The sequence below is a fragment of the Spermophilus citellus genome, assembly GCF_964194105.1.
Source record: "Spermophilus citellus genome assembly, chromosome: 1".
Lineage (NCBI taxonomy): Eukaryota > Metazoa > Chordata > Mammalia > Rodentia > Sciuridae > Spermophilus > Spermophilus citellus.
The window spans coordinates 135,639,490-135,656,465 of NC_138182.1; the positions used below are offsets into that span (position 1 = coordinate 135,639,490).

General features: G+C 45.3%; 1 protein-coding gene across 1 annotated transcript in view; it reads left to right on the top strand.

Moving 5' to 3' along the window:
• The window catches only part of ADAM19 (ADAM metallopeptidase domain 19), an 85,389-nt gene that overhangs the window by 31,067 nt on the left and 37,346 nt on the right, over positions 1–16,976 (top strand). Inside the window, exons 4-5 of the mRNA XM_081273127.1 lie at positions 5,670–5,748; positions 12,362–12,438. Coding sequence (XP_081129253.1) covers positions 5,670–5,748; positions 12,362–12,438 — 156 coding nt within the window. The remainder of the gene's footprint in view (positions 1–5,669; positions 5,749–12,361; positions 12,439–16,976) is intronic.

Sequence of the window (16,976 nt, forward strand, 5' to 3'; positions counted from 1 at the left end):
GAAAGCTCTGATTTCCCACTGTAGCCCCCAAGAACCTTAGCCAGGCCCTGATTCTTTGAGAATTAAGACGTGACAATGTTTTGGTGTGGCCCTAAGAGGACATCATCTTTTGCCTCATTTCAGAACTTAGAAGGACAGTCAGAAAGTGACACTGAAAGCAAAGCAGTCTTAGCCTACATTTTCCCTCAATGCTGTGCCTATATCCTCCTTAGATTTTTAAAAATAAGTTGACACATAAAAATAGTACGTATGTATAAATCAGTTTTAGTTTTTTAGAAGGTGACTAGGAGTCTGGGAATGGGAAAGAGAACTTGGAGTTGATAAAAAAAAAAAAATCACCTGGAAAAACGAAGCATGCATATTTCTTGGTCCTTAATTAGAGAAAGTCATTCTCAGTAGGGCTGGGAGAGAGCCTTTCTGGATGGTTATTAGACTGAGTGTCACCATAATGGCATTTAGAATGTGGGCCTAGGCTGTCACTAACCCTGATTGGCTGAGGCCCTTTCAGGCCAAATGAGAGGGAGCAGCAAGGCTGTACCTCCCCAGGCATTACCAGGGTACAAGACTTGGAACTCTACAGAGCCAAGATCCTGGTGGAGGAGGCAGCGGTCAGGGTCAACCCCGGAATGATCAGAGCAACGTGTGTTGACGCAGAGCATGTGCATTCGAGAGAGCTCTTTCTCAAGGTGGTTTGGAAATTGTTATCTTTTTATCTCCCCTGGTTTGCTTATTTGATGAGGGAGGAAGGCGGGTTGAGCTCCCAGAAGATGTTTTGCTGATTTATTTTAGTCTCTCTGCTCCTCCCTCCCAAGAGGGAGTTTTAGCTTAGAGAGGCTTTTGAAATTTGTCTGACAGTAAATCCTACTTAAAAAGATAGTCCTGGGTTTGAAGACTCCGAGCCTTAGGTTCCTGGCTGCTGGAATAGGAAGGTGTCAGATTCCCAGGGACAATTCTGTTCTTCCCTGGAGCGTGATCTTAACGTTTTATTTGGTATTTGGGGGGACAGCTTCTTTTCTTAGGTGGGATTCCGAGGTGGTAGCTTTGCCTCAGGACTCTGGTATCTAGCAATCTTGGTTTTACCCAAAGTCCAGTGCCACCTGTGGTTAATTGAGAGGATGCTGTGACAGGATGGAGAATCTTCTGCTGATCTCTGCCTGCCCCTGAGCTTATGAGCACAGAACAGCTATATAGGGCTGGAGGTAATAGGATACAACAGAATGGCTTTTTTATCAAAGCCAGCAGCCAAAGGAGGGGGTGGGGTGGGAAATCTTGGACAGTCTTCCTCTCTTCCTGGAGACACATCACTCGCGACTTGTTTCCTGAAAATCCTAATGTAATCCAGCGGTGAAAGACAGCTTCCTGCCGATGTGCTGAGCCAGCCCCTTGTCAGGGAGGAGATGAGAACAAGATGTAGTCAAGAGAAAGGACAGCTGGGCCAGGCTGGGCCACTCAGTGTCCATGCTGTCTCCTCTCTGTGTGGATAACAGTATCTTTTGTCTTAAAAGCACCAGAGACCCACCCGGGTACATGGGCATGTAGACATGGACAGCTCTTCCTAGGGCAGTGGGGAGCATTTGAAAGCAATTTTCTATCCCCTCTTGGTAAAATCATGCAGAGAGGGATAAACCTTGACCTTTCCTTTTGCTTCTAGAAGGAAGGACCTGGCTGAGTCTGCAGACCCATTTGGGGAAAGGGTTATTTCAATATAATTAGCCCTGCAATTCTTGTTTATCCACTTTTTCTTCTCAGCAGACTTTCACATCCAAGAGTTAATGGTCTCATATATGACCTTAAGGTCACTTGTCATCATCATCAAATTACAGTTTGGTCTACAGGTTCTGGGCAATGTTTGAGTTTTATGCTTCCACCTACAAGAGTCAGAAAGTATTTAAAGATTGGGGCCCACAGACATGAGCTGGAATCTGGCTCTGGCACCATGTTGTGGGTAAGGGGAGCTTCCATGTCCTCAAGTACAAAACAGGGAAGGTATGAGGACCTACCTGGCGGGTGTGCCATGATGGAAAAATGAAACAAGTCAGGACCTAGGACTTGGGACACATGCAGACGGTTCCGATGGCGAACTCTCTGGGTTTCCCAAACTCAGAACAATCCAGGATGTGGTGGAGGCAGGAAGGTAAGGGGGGGTCTTGGACAGTGAGACATGTTTAGGCATTTCTGAAGTTGGTTAGAGAACTTATGGTCTGGGGCGGTGTTTCTAAACTTGATCCTGCATCAGAATCATCTGGAAAGTTGCTAGAACAGAAGGCGTGGCCCTAGCCACGGTTTCTGTCTGATTCTCTAAGTCTGTGGTGGGACTGGACAATTTGCACTTTCAAATAAATGTTGATTTGAAAGTGGTTAGGTGGAAGAGAAAGCAGATAGTTCTCTGAAGGTTCAAAAGGCAGGATAAAAGCTGGAGGGTGCCTAAAGAGAGGAGGTTTTCAATTTGGTACTTAACTAGCTGGGTGAGGTGGCACACAGCAGTCATCCCAGCAGCTCAGGAAGCTGAGAGAGGAAGATTACAAGTTCAAAGCCAGCATCACCAATTTAGCGAGGCCCTATGCAACTCAGTGAGACCCTCTCTATATATAAAAATACAAAAAAGGGCTGGGGATGTGGCTTCGTGGTTGAGTGCCCCTGAGTTCAATCCCTGGTACCAAAACAAACAAACAAACAAACAAACAACAACAAAACAAACATGCATAACTACTACATGTGGTCAGAACTGGAGAGGGTAGTCTAATGAGCTCCTGCCCCTGGAAGTTCCAATGCTGAATGGATACCTTGCAGATTCCTATAGTAGCTGGAAGCATCATTCATTCATTTATTCATTTTTCCACTTATGAAATTCATAATAAACTTGGGACTGCCTGGTCAGAGCTGGGACCTGGGGGAGGGACCTTAAAAGAGCAGAGGTGCTTGCCTTCAGGGAGCCACGGTGGAATGGATTTTACCATAGACGATCTAAGGTCCCTTTCAATGCTGTGGCTCCAAGAGTCCTATGAGGATGGGAACAGATCCTCAGAATAAGAAGCTGCAGAAAGAGTCATATCTTCTGAGGACGTGTGTCTGACAGCTGAGAAGAATGCGGACATTGCCAAGACTCACTTTGGATCACATCTAAATGTCACTGGATCCATGATTTCTCTCTCTGCTGGTACTCAAAAGAGGCTGAGAATGTGTGTACTATGAGTGCTTTTCCTGTGGGAAAGTTGACATCTCCCCACTGGCACCCAGGATGGGCCATTAAACCCTGGACCCCTTACCAGCCATCCATCATGCAGCCTGTGAGGGAAGCCCAGGAAATGGGGCGGCACTGTGAACTCACTGCTTTTTATCACCTCCTCAAATGGGGAGTGAAGGGCTGAGGAGAGTCAGGGAAACAGATACATTTCATCAGCTTTTCTGGCTTGTTCCATCATAATCCCTGTTGAAAGCAGTAATGATAATCATTAAATTTTACCACCCTTGGCTCTGTGCCAGGCATTGGGTCAGCCCGCTTCATGGATTATTGGGTTATTTGATACTTAAGACACCCTTATCAACTAGTGTATTACCCTCTTTGTGTGTGTGTGTGTGTGTGTGTGTGTGTGTATGGGTGTGTGTAAGAAGAAACAAAAGTCTGGAGAGGTCAAGTAGCCAGCTTATGGCCCGAGAGACAGTAGAAGTCAGAGCTAGAATCAGAACATGAGTCTTCTAGAATCCAGACCGTGCTCCAGGCTCTGGGTCTCCTGAACCTGTCACTCATTCCTTCAGTCACTAGATACTAGTTCTTTCCTTACACAAAATTATGTGAAGCACTGATTCGTACCAGTGAGCAAAACTAGTTGGCCTCTGCCCTCATGGAGTTTGTTTCCTGTAGACCAAGGAGTGATTCTTCCCCTAGCTCCTGGGCTGCTGAGAAGCCAAGGAGGAAGAGGGAAGGGCTGGGAGACAGATTTTGGCATGTTCTTTGCTGACCCAGTATTTCCATGTGAATGAGTTTCTCTGCACCAGCTGGGTTTTGTGTTTTGCTGCTTTTACATATCCCTGTTGGGTTTCTTTACTTCTTGTGGAGTTTGGATGTTAGCATTTGCCTTTCAGTTGCACCCTTGGGGGGGGTGGTGAGGGAACCTGAGTCAGGAGTCAGAGAACTTGGAGCTGGAAGCAGCACTAGTGACTGTACTGATGACCTTCTCTCACTAGGGAATGTCACCTCTTCCCCCACCCAGGTTAGCCCTTCAGATTCTTTTGGCTGTCTGGGTTGGCCTCAGCCTACATTTTCTTCTTTTCAAAAGCAGTTTTGAATTATGTTTTCAGTTCAGATGATTTTAAAAATAGATTTCAGAAGCTTGTAACTTACGCTGTGAACATCTTCTGCAGTCCTGAGATAATCACCGTTAACAAGAGGCATTTGTTTTTCCAGTTGTTTTCAATGCATGCACAAGTGTGTACGATTGTTAGTTTTTCAATAAAATGACTTCTAAAATTCAAACGTTTCTGGCTGGGAGTGGTGGTGCACGCCTGTAATCCCAGTGGCTTAGGAGGCTGAGACAAGACGATCGCGAGTTCAAAGCCAGCCTCAGCAATGGTGAGGTGCTAAGCAACTCAGTGAGACTCTGTCTCTAAGTAAAATACAAAATAGGGCTGTAGATGTGGCTACACATCTACAGATGGTTGAGTGCCCCTGAGTTTGATCCTTGGTACCAAAAAAATGAAAATTCAAACTTTCTTGAAATTTACTGTTTCTATCTAACTTCATTTTGGACATCTTTCCATATCTGTGGATAGAGATCTGTATCACTTTTTTGTTGTTTGGGGGTCAGACTCCAATTCTAGTAGTGTCTTTCATGAGAATCCTTTCTTTTAATGCCTAACCTTGACTGTCTATAGAATAATTGTGCCTTTAATGCTTTGCTGGGCTAATTGAAACATCCACTTGACTCTTTTTACTTTTCTTTTGACTCCTGGAGAAATTCTAGGAACCTTGTTCAGTGTCTTCTGGCCTTTGGTGAGGATTCTCATTCTCAGCTTCAGAGGTCTGTGACAAAAGAAAAACCAATGTCCCAGTTTAGAAAGAGAAAGAAAAAAAAATTATTGGATGGGGGATGTACAGAATTACCAAGACTCAGGAAATCTGAAGCTCTATTTCTCAAAAAATTCAGGCATAAGCAACAAGAGTCTGTTTAGACCTTGCAACACCACTCTATGGGCTTTGCCTAAAACATGGGCCAAGCCCTTGGCCAGAGCCAGGTGGGACCCCTTGATTGATAATCTCACTATAGCATGCCTCAGAGAGAAAAGTTGAAGTGCTGATGCTTAAAATTGGTGCATTCGAAGTTGGAAAATCAATCAAGGGTCACAAAAGTGTCCACAGAACCTAGAAAATGCTGCCTGTATGTTCCTCTGTGTATTTTCTCATGAACTATAAAGGAAAAAAGAAAAAGAAAAGAAAAGATTATTGCTTTAGTTCTATCAACTTTATCTGGTTGGAGTTCTCAATGTATATAAAATTAGTGAAAAATTCCCCCATTTTCTTTTTATTCCATAACTCCTATGGCTGCCCAGTGTCTTCTGCATGGAGGTGCTTGGGATGACACTTCTGCTTCCATTAAAATGACCAACTGCTGTTACCAGGAGGTTGGAATCTATTAACTATAGGTTGAAATGTTTGTTTTTCTTCTTTGCAGGCAACTTTTTGCTCCGGCCTACACAGAAACCCACTACACTCCAGATGGAAACCCTCAAACCTCCATGCTGAAACCTGAGGTAAATTCAGGTCAACAAATATCTTTCCTGCAGCCGCCCTATCTGGGTGCCACCCCTAGGGACTGAGGAGAAGTGTAATGGACATGGTGCCTTCTCAAAAGGAATTGCTTCCCCTGACTAAAGATCAAAGGAGCAAACAGGAGAAGCAAAACATGTGCTCACGGTACATTGCTGGCTAAAGTTGCTAAACAAATAGAATGTTTTAGGATAATCACACCAATTAAAATTGGTGTAAAGCATCATGAAGATGTTGGGTGTTGTGTCAATTATCCACATATTAACAAAAATTTAAGTAAAATAATTTGCTCATACTTCTGTTATCTCACCCAATTACATTTTGATCAGTCTGCTCCCCCCTTTTAAGTAGATATTTAGGGTTTACAGAGTTGTAATCACTGTACATTCAAATTTTATAGTCTGCCTTTAAAAAATATTTATTTATTCTAATTAGGGATATATGACAGCAGAATGCATTTTGATTCATTGTACACAATTGCAGCACAACTTTTCATTTCTCTGGTTGCACACAATGTAGCGTCACACCTCATGTGCAGTCACACACGTACCTAGGGTAATGATGTCCATCTCATTCTATAGTCTGCCTTTTTGAAGTGCTTTTATGTTATGAAGGTTTTCTTATTTTGTGTCTGTCTTTATATTGGACATTTCTCCCTCCAAGTTGTTTTTGAGCCAGGATATATGCACAAAGCCAAAGATTTATCAGTGACAAAATGGTCTTTTAGATGGTCACATTGGTTTGCTTCATCACATCCCAATGGTGGACACTTGGGGGAGTGAATCATATGTATTTCATGGTTTGCTAGCTCTTTCCACAGAGATGCCTATGAGATTTGTAGGCTCAGAACAGTGGTTCTCCACCAGGAGCTATTTTCCCCTTCTGGAGACACTTGGCAATATTCAGAGATAGTTTTGATTGGTCCCATGACCGAGGGGTGGGAGACACTCTAGCACGTAGTGGTCAGGGGCCAGTAATGCTGACAAATATCCTACAATGCACAGGAGAAGTCCTCCATAACTGAGAATTGTCCATCCTCAAATGTCAACAGTGCCCACGTTGAGAAACCCTGGGATAGAGTGGCCCTTCTAGGCTGATGGGGTGGAGTAAGGAAAGGCCGAGAAGGAGAGGCCTTCTGCCTTTGGGGCAGAGTGAAGTGGACTCCTGGGGTGTGTGGATCTGAGATGTGGTATGGAGAAGGGCAAGGACATCCTTCTGCCTCAGTGCTATTCCAGCAGCTTCTCACGGAACCTGAGATTTCCACATGGCCCATTCTTTGAGATTTCCCTACTAGAGGGTAAATGTCTAACAAGACTACAACTACTATCAGTCAAGAATAGCTCAGATAAGTTTAAGAGATTACTCATGAACGGGGTAAGGGGTACAGAACAGTTAAGTTTTGGAAGATCTAAGAGCTCTAGAGTGTAGTGTCTCAGTAGGAGGGGCTGTGTTGTATTTCAGGGCATGAAAGTAGTCAATGCACCTTTTCCACCAAGACCTTCTACCAAGAGTTGAAAGAGTGGCCAGTGTCCACAGCAGGCATGTTGGACTGTGTCTTCCTATCTTCCGGGAGGCTGTCCAGCTGTGACTCTACACCTCTTCTCTGCCCCTTGGTCAGAATTTCTCTTCCCTTCTTCAGACCTCAGTTCTGTGCCTCTGGGGCAGCATTAGGGGCTGAATAACATCCTGGCATAGAAAGCCCCTAGTTATCACACCCTCACAAAAGCACCCTCCTCTGAGTTCCTCCCATTTCTGTGCCCACAGCTCAAGAATGGGTCTCAGTCCACAAGTTCCCCATGAGCTCATGCTTCCTGCTGTGAAAGACCCCCGGGGGTAACCCCATCAGACAGAGAAGCTGCATAATGCAATGACTTCATGGCTGATCATTGACTTGTTCTTTGTGCTCTCAGCTTGTGCATTAGGCAGAGATGTTGTAAAGGCCTTTCAGAAACAGAGGAGTGGAAGAGAACTCCCCCTCAGCCCCAGAACCCTCCTCCTTCCTGAAGGTCGTATTGACCGAGGCACATCCTAGCTGAATCCTGGCACAGCTCACTATTTTTTTACATCCTCTGCTACTGTACTCCTCCAGAGCCCCTACCCAGACCCACGGGGCTGCCAGTCAGCTCATCTGGAAACAGAAATCCAGGAGCATTGGCAATGGAAGAAACCACTTAGGGGCTCTTGACTCACATCAAAAAGGCAGACTATAGAATGGTGAGGTCTACACTCTGTGTCCACTGTTGGCCTTGAGTTCTGGGAACCTTATCAAGGCTGTAGCCCTGATCTAGGTCAGGTCACTGGGGGAATGGGTGTGTGAATGTGTTCCAACAAAAAGAGTTACAGGGCTTCAGGTCCCAAGCCAGTGTTGTAGTCTTGGCTTTAACCAGCTATGTGGCCTTAATCAACCCTTTGGACCATACCATTGTTGTTTTTTTCATCTCAAAAATTGGATATGCTGATATCTGACTCTTGGGACTATTGGAAGGGTAAGATGAATCACTGATTTTTATGGGAACTTATAAACATCTCTTGCAGCTCCATAGTTTACAGAAGAGAGAGTCGAGAGGAGAAGAGGAAGAGTAACTTGCCCACGCTCAGAAGTGGCAAGGCTTAGACTGGAACTTCTCTGTTTTGTTGCTTGAGATGCTGGAGGGTGACAAAGCTTTGGCAAGTCGGGTCCTATATCATTATGATGCTGGGAGAAGCAGAGGTTGGAGTTGAGGGCTAGGCTGCTGGGATTCAAATCTCTACTTTGTCTGTCACTTTGTGAGTGAATTAAGACCACTCTAACTTTTAGTTGTCTCCTTTTAAAACACGGGAATAATACTATCTTCCTCATAAGGCTGTGCTTAAAATTAAAGGAAAAAAAAAACCTACCAAAGTTTTTTGTCAGGTAGTAAGAGCCCGAGAGTCGGCAGTGCTTACTATTACTAACAGTAAGTGGCAGGTGTGATGATCACATGTGACAATGCATGTGAAAGCCCTCTGTCAATTGTAGAACCTGTTGTAAGAATCAGTTGTTTTGCTACTTTAGAGAGCATCTGGGCTGTGCACTGTTAGCATCAGTCCAAAGACAGGAAGCAGTATAGAGCTTCTTCAGAGTTGCCTCTGGATTTGAGTTCTCTTTGCCGTGTGAGGGTACCAGCATTTTGCAGCTTGTGGCTGACCTACATTTCTGAACTCCTTGACTCTCCAGTGTTGCAACTTTTATGAACCCCATTTACCCCTTACAGTCCCGGCCCCGTCTCTCCCTGGGAGTACTTGGCCCCTTTTCCTCTGGTGAATGCTCCTGTGCTGTGGAGTCTGTGGCCTCACTCTTGAGTTCTAAGGACCAGGTTCAGAACTGGATCATTTGATGATCCACCTCCAGGTCCCAGAGCCCAGGGGAAGGCAGAGATGCTATGTGACAGGCTGACATTTGAAGATAGATGGACTCCTGGCCAGAAGGAGGATTTTGTGTCTGCCTCACCTTCTTTCACAGGTGCTGTGGGACGTCCCCTGAGCTCAGTGAATTTCCTTTGCATTCCTCTGAAGGTCAGAATCTGACTTGTTAAAAGTCCAGGAGAGTTTGATGCAAAGAGGGGGCTGATGCCTGTTCCTCCTCCCAACTGTGTGGATGTTCATGGACAGAGGAGCCACATGGCTGCTCGGCGGATTATCAGCAGATGAAAGGGCACCTGTGGTCCAGAGAACTGGCCTGAGCTTAGTGTCAGCTTGGCCTGCATCCTCTGATCTGGCTGCACAGCTCAGCTGGACAGGATAGAATTGGCACAGCGAGAACCATGGATTCAGCCCCTTCGTGGGTTTCCACATCCCTCATTGTGTCTTGAATGAAGGAGGAGTTAATGATACCATGGTCACAGATGTGGAATGGCTGCCACTCTGGGCCAGGTATAGTGAAATCCCTCTGTCAATCCTAAAGCTTGCTCTTTGTATGCAGTCCTCTGTGAGCAAGGCTGCGGATGCTGAAGGCCAGAGAGAGCCTGTGGAACTGCTTACACAGCTGGTGCCTGCAGGAGGCTGCATTGTCCTTGGCCTGGCTGTGCCGAAATGCTTGAATTTTGTTGTTTGGCTGTACTCATGCCTAGTGCTGGGAGGGAGGTGGAGGCAGAGAATAGAGACAAGCACATCTCTGCCTGGGATGGACAAGGAAACAGCAGGCAGCATGGTCCTAGAGACAGGTCCCCTGGACTGTCACGTAGGTGAAAGCCTGAGCATTTATGATGTGCCTTGCTCAGGCTCAGGTGTTAGAAGAAGAGCCGTTCCCACGTCTGCAGCTGTGTGGTTTACTGCTCCTTCAGATGTTTTCCGAACCTTCTTTCTATTATTGGCAGCTCATCTCTGTGGACCTACTTGGGAATAAGCTCATAGGAACATGTCCCCTGTTATTGTCCCTCCATCTTGTTTTGTCCCCAGGTGTCTGCTTTAGCACTCTCAACAGTGCCTTAATTGCCTCGTAAATACTATAGCTACCCTGCTTATCAAATGCCATGGCTACTCTGCTAGCACCTCGGGCTTTTATTTGTAATTATGTTTTTAAAGCTTCTTCATAAATGAGTGGCTATAATAAGACCACAAACCCCTTGAAGACTGGAGCTGTATGTCTCCATTTGCTTATTATTGTATCTCTGAAGCCTAGCCAGGGCCTGGCACGTGCTATTTGTAGTGATGGAGAAATCCAGCTGGGGTGGGGAGACCAGATGGCTGTGAAACATAATGAGTAGTGAAGAGTACCAGGCCTCATGGACCTGAGTGCCCAGCCAGGAGGGATCCAGGTGTGGAGGGATTCAGGTGTGGAGGGATCCAGGTGTGGAGGGATCCAGGGGAGCAAGAGCATCCTGAGCTCTGGAGGGCATGGAGTGTGTTCATTTCCTAGGGCTGCTCTCACAAGGCACTATGAACTTGAAGATTAAAACAACAGAAATCTTCTCAAAGTTTTAGAGGCTCAAAGTCTAAAATTGAGGTATTGGCAGGACCATACTCCCCCCAAAGCCTCTAGGGAAAAATCATCCTCCTTTGACTCTTAGAGCTTTTAGTGGCTCCTTGGTGTTCCCAGGAGCTTCCTTACTCCAGTGTGCCTCCATCTTTTTTTTTTAAATTTATTTTGTATTCTTATTTGTTATATATGACAGCAGAATACAATACAATTCATATTAACACAAATAGAGCATGATTTTTTTCATTTCTCTGGTTGTACACAAAGTATATTCACACCATTCATATCTTCATACATGTACTTAGGGTAATTATGTCCATCTTATTCCACCATCTCTTCTATCCCCCTCCCTCTCCCTTCCCCTCCCACCCCTTTGCCCTATCCAGAATTTATCTGCTCCTCCCATACTACCCCTCCCAACCCCATTACGAATCAGCCTCCTTATATCAGAGAAAACATTCAACATTTGGTTTTTTGGGATTGGCTAACTACACTCAGCATTATATTCTCCAACTCCATCTATTTACCTGCAAATGCCATGAGGTTATTCTCCTTTATTGCTGAGTAACATTCCATTGTGTATATATACCACATTTTCTTTATCCATTCATCCACTGAAGGGCATCTAGTTTAGCTCCACAGTTTAGCTCTTGTGATTTGTGCTGCTATAAACATTGATGTGGCCGTGTCCCTGTAGTATGCTGTTTTTAAGTCCTTTGGGTACAGACTGAGGAGTGGGATAGCTGGGTCAAATGGTGGTTTTCCAAGGATTCTCCATACTGCTTTCCAACTTGGCTGCACCAATTTGCAGTCCCACCAGCAGTGTATGAGTGTACCTTTTTCCATCTTCACACAACTTCTTTTTTGTGTATGTCTCTTTGTGTCCTCTCCTCTCCTCCTCTTTTTTTTTGTAATCTTTTTCCCTTCATTTTTTATTGCATATTATAATTGTACATATTGTTGGAATCTGAAATTACATATTCATGCGTGCACACAATATAACAACATAATTTAGCCAATATCGCTCCCCAGCATTTTCCCCTCCCTCTCTGCCTCCTCCCCCTTGGTCTCTTTCCTCCACCGACCTCCCTTTGATTTTTCCCCTTCTTCTTATAAGGACATAAGTTGTTAGATTTAGGACCCACACTAATCCAGTATGACCTCATGCCAACTTAATTACATGAGCAAAGATCTTATTTCCAAATATAGTCCTATTCTGAGGTTCCAAGTGGACATGAATTTTAGGAGGATATAGTTGAACCCATTGCAAGGGATTACAAAGGTGATGTTGCGGGGAAGTAGGATCCTTCAGAAGCCAGTGTTCTGTGGCTGACATCACACCGTGGAAATCTCTCTGAACCAGATCTCCAGAACCTCTGTTCTCCAGCTGGCAGGGAGACCTTTGGGAAATCTCTGTTTCTGTGAGTTCAGCTTCTCCATCTGTTCAGAGGACATGATGACATTTGCTCTGCCCCACCTCTCAGGATTATTCTGAGAACTAGAGAAAAGGGTGGCTTAGAGAGCTCTTTGCATGTTGTAAAGGTGCTGTAAGGTTAGAGTAAACATAGTATAAGCTGTCAATCGTCTATCACCTTCATGAGACATTAACATTGCCATCCTTATCAGTGTTACTGCCTGACCAGTCCCTTTCTCTTTGCTAGGATCACTGCTTTTACCATGGCATGGTGAGGAAGGCGCAAGAATCCAGCGTCACACTCAGCTCCTGCAGGGGATTTAGGTAAGAGATCCTGAAGCTGCAGAGGGCACCTGACATTCTTCCCAGGAGTGGGATTTTTAAGACAAGCAGGACTAACTCACAGCAAGGACCCTGGGAAAGAGCCCACTGAGAGTGTGTGTAGATAATTCTAAGAAGGGCCCAGTTTGGGAGGTGCCAGGGAAATCTAGATCATTCACATGTTAACTGGTCTTTGGGTTTACCCTTACTAAGGAACTTGATGTTTAAAAATAAAGGTTTTATGTTTACTTAAGAATCATAATGCCAACAAATTGGGAGATTTGACCAGAAGAAGAAGGGACACACTATGCCACGAGGGCCACATGGGGATCCCTGGGGTGGTGGAGAGACAGAGGAGCGAGGAGAAAATGCGGGCAGGTGTCTTTATCGTGGTTTCTACCGGGAGGATCTGGGGGGCAGGGCAAGCAGGTTTAGGATTCTCTCTTTTGCACAGTTTCAGGGGCTGTCTGTCCTTAGTTGTCTGGTGCCTGGTCCTGGGGTGATGGGGCAGGTGGGCAGTTACCCAGAAGGTGTGAGCTCAAGAAAGTAGATGGTGGGTTATGGGCTTTGGCTGGCCAGCCTGCATGAGAAAGTCTTTGTAGCTGGCAAGTTGTTTATTGTCTCTGGGAGTTGGCTAACTGTGGGAAGGCCAGTCCCTCCAGGGTCAGCGAGTCCTAGCTGTCAAAGCAACACAAGACAGGAAGTAAGTGACGTGGTTAATAAACTTGAAACTGAGTTTGAGCATTCCTTCCCACTTCTAGTTCTTCTGTGGTAGACGGATAGTGAAAATAGAGGCAGTAAAATAGAAAAATAAGCAATTAGGGAAAAGAGAAGATGGGAGGAGAAGGGGGAGGCCAGGGTAATTTTCAAGACAGAGAATCAACTGAAAAGTTCTATCTAGATGGTGTTGTATGAAGGCAACTCTTCCGTCTCCAATCTGGACTTCCTGCTGGTAGGAATTTACCAGCTGGGTGACCTTAGGTCTCCATGGTCTCATTTGTAGAAGGTGGATCAAGAGACTGTATGCATGATGTGAGATTAAATGTGTGAGTAGACCTCTGACATAGCACTCGATCTCCTCCAAGGCCTGGTTTCTCTGGGTGTGGTCTGTAGATGGACAGCATCAGCCTTCCCTGGGATCTTGCTCAAAATGCAGTATCTCTGGGGGTCCTACCCACTCCTGCTGGTTTACAGTCTGCATTTTACCCCAGGTGATCTGTGCACACATTACAGTTTGTACCTGAGACTGTGTTTCTTCAGCATGTGAATTATATTTCACATATTCATTTGTCTCCATCAGCCTTAAATATAGCAGGATCTAGCCACGTAGAAGTGATAAGTATCACATTTTTAGACTCCCCCTACTCTCCCTTCTCTATTTTTTTGAAAAGAGGTAATGATCCAAAAACCTGGATTCTGATTGCCTACACTGGTGCCTGTATCCAGTATGCTAGAAACTGGCTCTATTTAAAAAAAGAAAGAGAAAGGGGGGGAAAAATCTATGATTTGTAGCAACCATCTGTATGCTGGTAGAGTTGTTTCTTATCACAGCCAATTTCAATCTACCAATGTGACATTATTGAAGGCAGAATTGGAAATACATGCCCACCACTGGCTTTTAGGAGCCAGTAGAAGGTGGCCCTCTTTTTTTTTTTTTGGTACCAGGGATTGAACTCAGGGGCACTTTACCACTGAGCCACATCCCCAGCCCTTTTTTTAAAAAAAAAATTTTTATTTAGAGATAAGGTCTCACTGAATTGCTTAAGTCCTTGCTAAGTTGCTGAGGCTGGCTTTGAACTCGCGATCCCGCTATCTCAGCCTCCCAAGCCACTGGGATCACAGGCCAGCGCCAACTCGCCCTGCTCACCTTTCTCCTCATATCAATTGATTCATTCAATGACAACTTCTTTCATTCAACAAATTAGTATTGGATGTCTGTGGTATGCCCATGTCCTGAACAAGTGGAAGACAGACAGCCATAGTTTCCTCATCTGCAAGATGACCATCAATGACGGCTATGCTGGAGATTAAGTTTAAGTGCTTAGTTAAGTCTACAGAACTTTATAGGCATATGGCAGACATATCATCCCATGACAGTGAAACCATGCTAAGACAGCCACATTCCCATAAAAATCGAAGGCCCCTCTCCCTGCAGGCCCCACAAGTCTGTTTATGAATTGGGCCATGTCTCCTCTGGAAGGCCATGTGGTGAGTCACCAGAGGGAATCAGGCAGGAAATAGGTTTTGGCCGGGAGGTGATTAACAGAGTGGCCTCAAATCCCCCACTCAAGCAACTTGGTTGAGCCAAGCCAACTGGCCCCAGTGGTGTTTACAGGCCCAGCCACCACCACCTGCAGTCTGCAAGTAAACAAAGTCCTTCCTAAGAAAGAGGAAAGGGAGCATGCAGGTGTGACCTGCTTCTCTCTGCCTCATCCTCTGTCCCCTCCGTCTGGAGCAGTGGGAACCTGGCATGGCCTCTTGGAAATCATTCCAGCAGCCGCGCTGATGGGGGAAATGGGGTGAGCTGCCCAAGTATTTCTGCTTAGTGTGCTTCCGTCTGGTGGGGCCCGCCAGTGTTTTTTTCTCAGCCTTGTCACTGCACACCTTAAGGAACCAAGGTTGTAGGCAGCCCGACTTAAGAGCTGGAGACTCATGCCAGATGGCTCCATCTGGACCCTGGAGGGGGAGCAGCTGCCACAGCAGCAGCACTCAAACCCAAGATGTTCAGACTCAAGTTGTTCCCTAAGGCTCATAGAACCAGACTGCAGTGCAGAATCTCCATTGTGATCCTGTCTCTCCTGGAAACCTGCTCCTGTGATGGGGAAAAAGGGGCAGGATTTATACCAAGTGGGATCATCAGGCTGATGATACAAAGCTAGAGGAATTCAGTGGAGCTTCCAGATAGTTTCTGGGTTCCCTCCTCTCTCCAAAGCAGCTCTGTGGGTGGTTTTATGACTGAACAAGTAATTCCTGGTCATAGAAAAAAAAATAAATTCAAATAGTATTTTAAAAAATGTGCAATGGAAGATGAGTCTCTTTCTCACCCCAGATTTCTAGATTTAAGACCCCACCTCCAGCATTGTTATTGGCTTCTTGTGTGTCCTTTATGGAAATATTCCTTGCAAAAAAGAACCTGGACGTGTAAGATAGTGCTTTATAATCTTACATGAGCCTTTGACCCCTTTGAGAATTGGGTGGAAGCCATGGATACTTACACACTACACACATAAAAAGATGTGACATACCATTTTATTAGGAATGCCAAGTGTCCCCATCCCCAAGCTTGTCTCAGATGAAGTAAGGACGAGCCTCTAGATGTTACCACAACTTCTTGCATGTACAACAGCTTTGCAACTGACCCCTGATCTGCATGTCAGGAGTGATTAGTATTTGTGAAGAAATCTAGCCAGGTCAGGGATGAAGTGTCTTTGAGCTTGTGCATCCTGGGAAACTGTGCATATGAGTGTGTGTGTCTCAAGCTCGTGGTCTGTCAGCAGGAGGGGTGCCTGACTGTTGAGCTGTTGATTTTTGAAGGCAATACTTATTGAAAATTGTCATTCTATAAGTAATACAGGTTTAATGTTAAATATTGAAATGGCACAGGAACATATAAACTAAAAACAGTGAAAGCTCTCTATCCTGCCAACCTTTAGTCCTACAGATAGATGGCTTAGTCCTGGAGGTGGGTTTGGACAGTAAATGTGTGGACTCCATCCTCTAGGAATGAGCCTGGACATTAGGAGACCTGGGATCTGCCCCAGCTCTGCAGTAACTCACTGGCTGACCTTGGGCAAGCTCCTTTTTTTCCAGGTTTTCTTCTCATCTATCAAAGCAGGGAAGACCAGATCATCAAAAATACCCTTTATTGTGGAAGCTCTGGGCTGCAGAGAGAAGGGGCAGAATCTCAGGGAGGTGGGGGCTGGAATGGAAGGAGGTGGCTTGGGTCTATGCAGCTAGCCCCTAAGAAGTGGCATGGTCCTTTTCACTTTGAAAATCTTACTTCCTCCTGCAGAATAGATAATAAATGTTTCCTTTGTGTCAGTCACTGAGTGAGTTAAGCCCTCAGAAGGCAACACCATTAGCATGTGCAACCTTACAATCTGGAGTCAGGCAATGTTCCTGCTTTAAAACCTGACAAGCCACTACAGTTCTCCAGTTCCTATTTTCTCACCTGTCAAGTAGGAACATCAATATTGATGTCACTGGTGGATTTCTATTAGGTGATGGGCACCAGCTCCTTGGGACCTTGTTTTGATTATGCTGTACCCCAGAGATTGGAGCTCTTCCTGACCCATAGCAGATGACCAGTGTGAATGTGTCAAAAGGCTACGGAAGAAACCATTGATCTTGCCTGGCATACAGTAGTGTGCCCAATGACTATCAGCTATTCTTTCAAAATGGTACTTTTGTTATTGGTAACGTTGCCCATTGCTTCAGTTCTTTATCATAATGATCTCGGGAGATGGGCAGTGTTATCAAATAACTGACCACAGAGCTTGAGGGCAGTAGACCTAGAATTTGAAACTAGGTATATCTCAGTC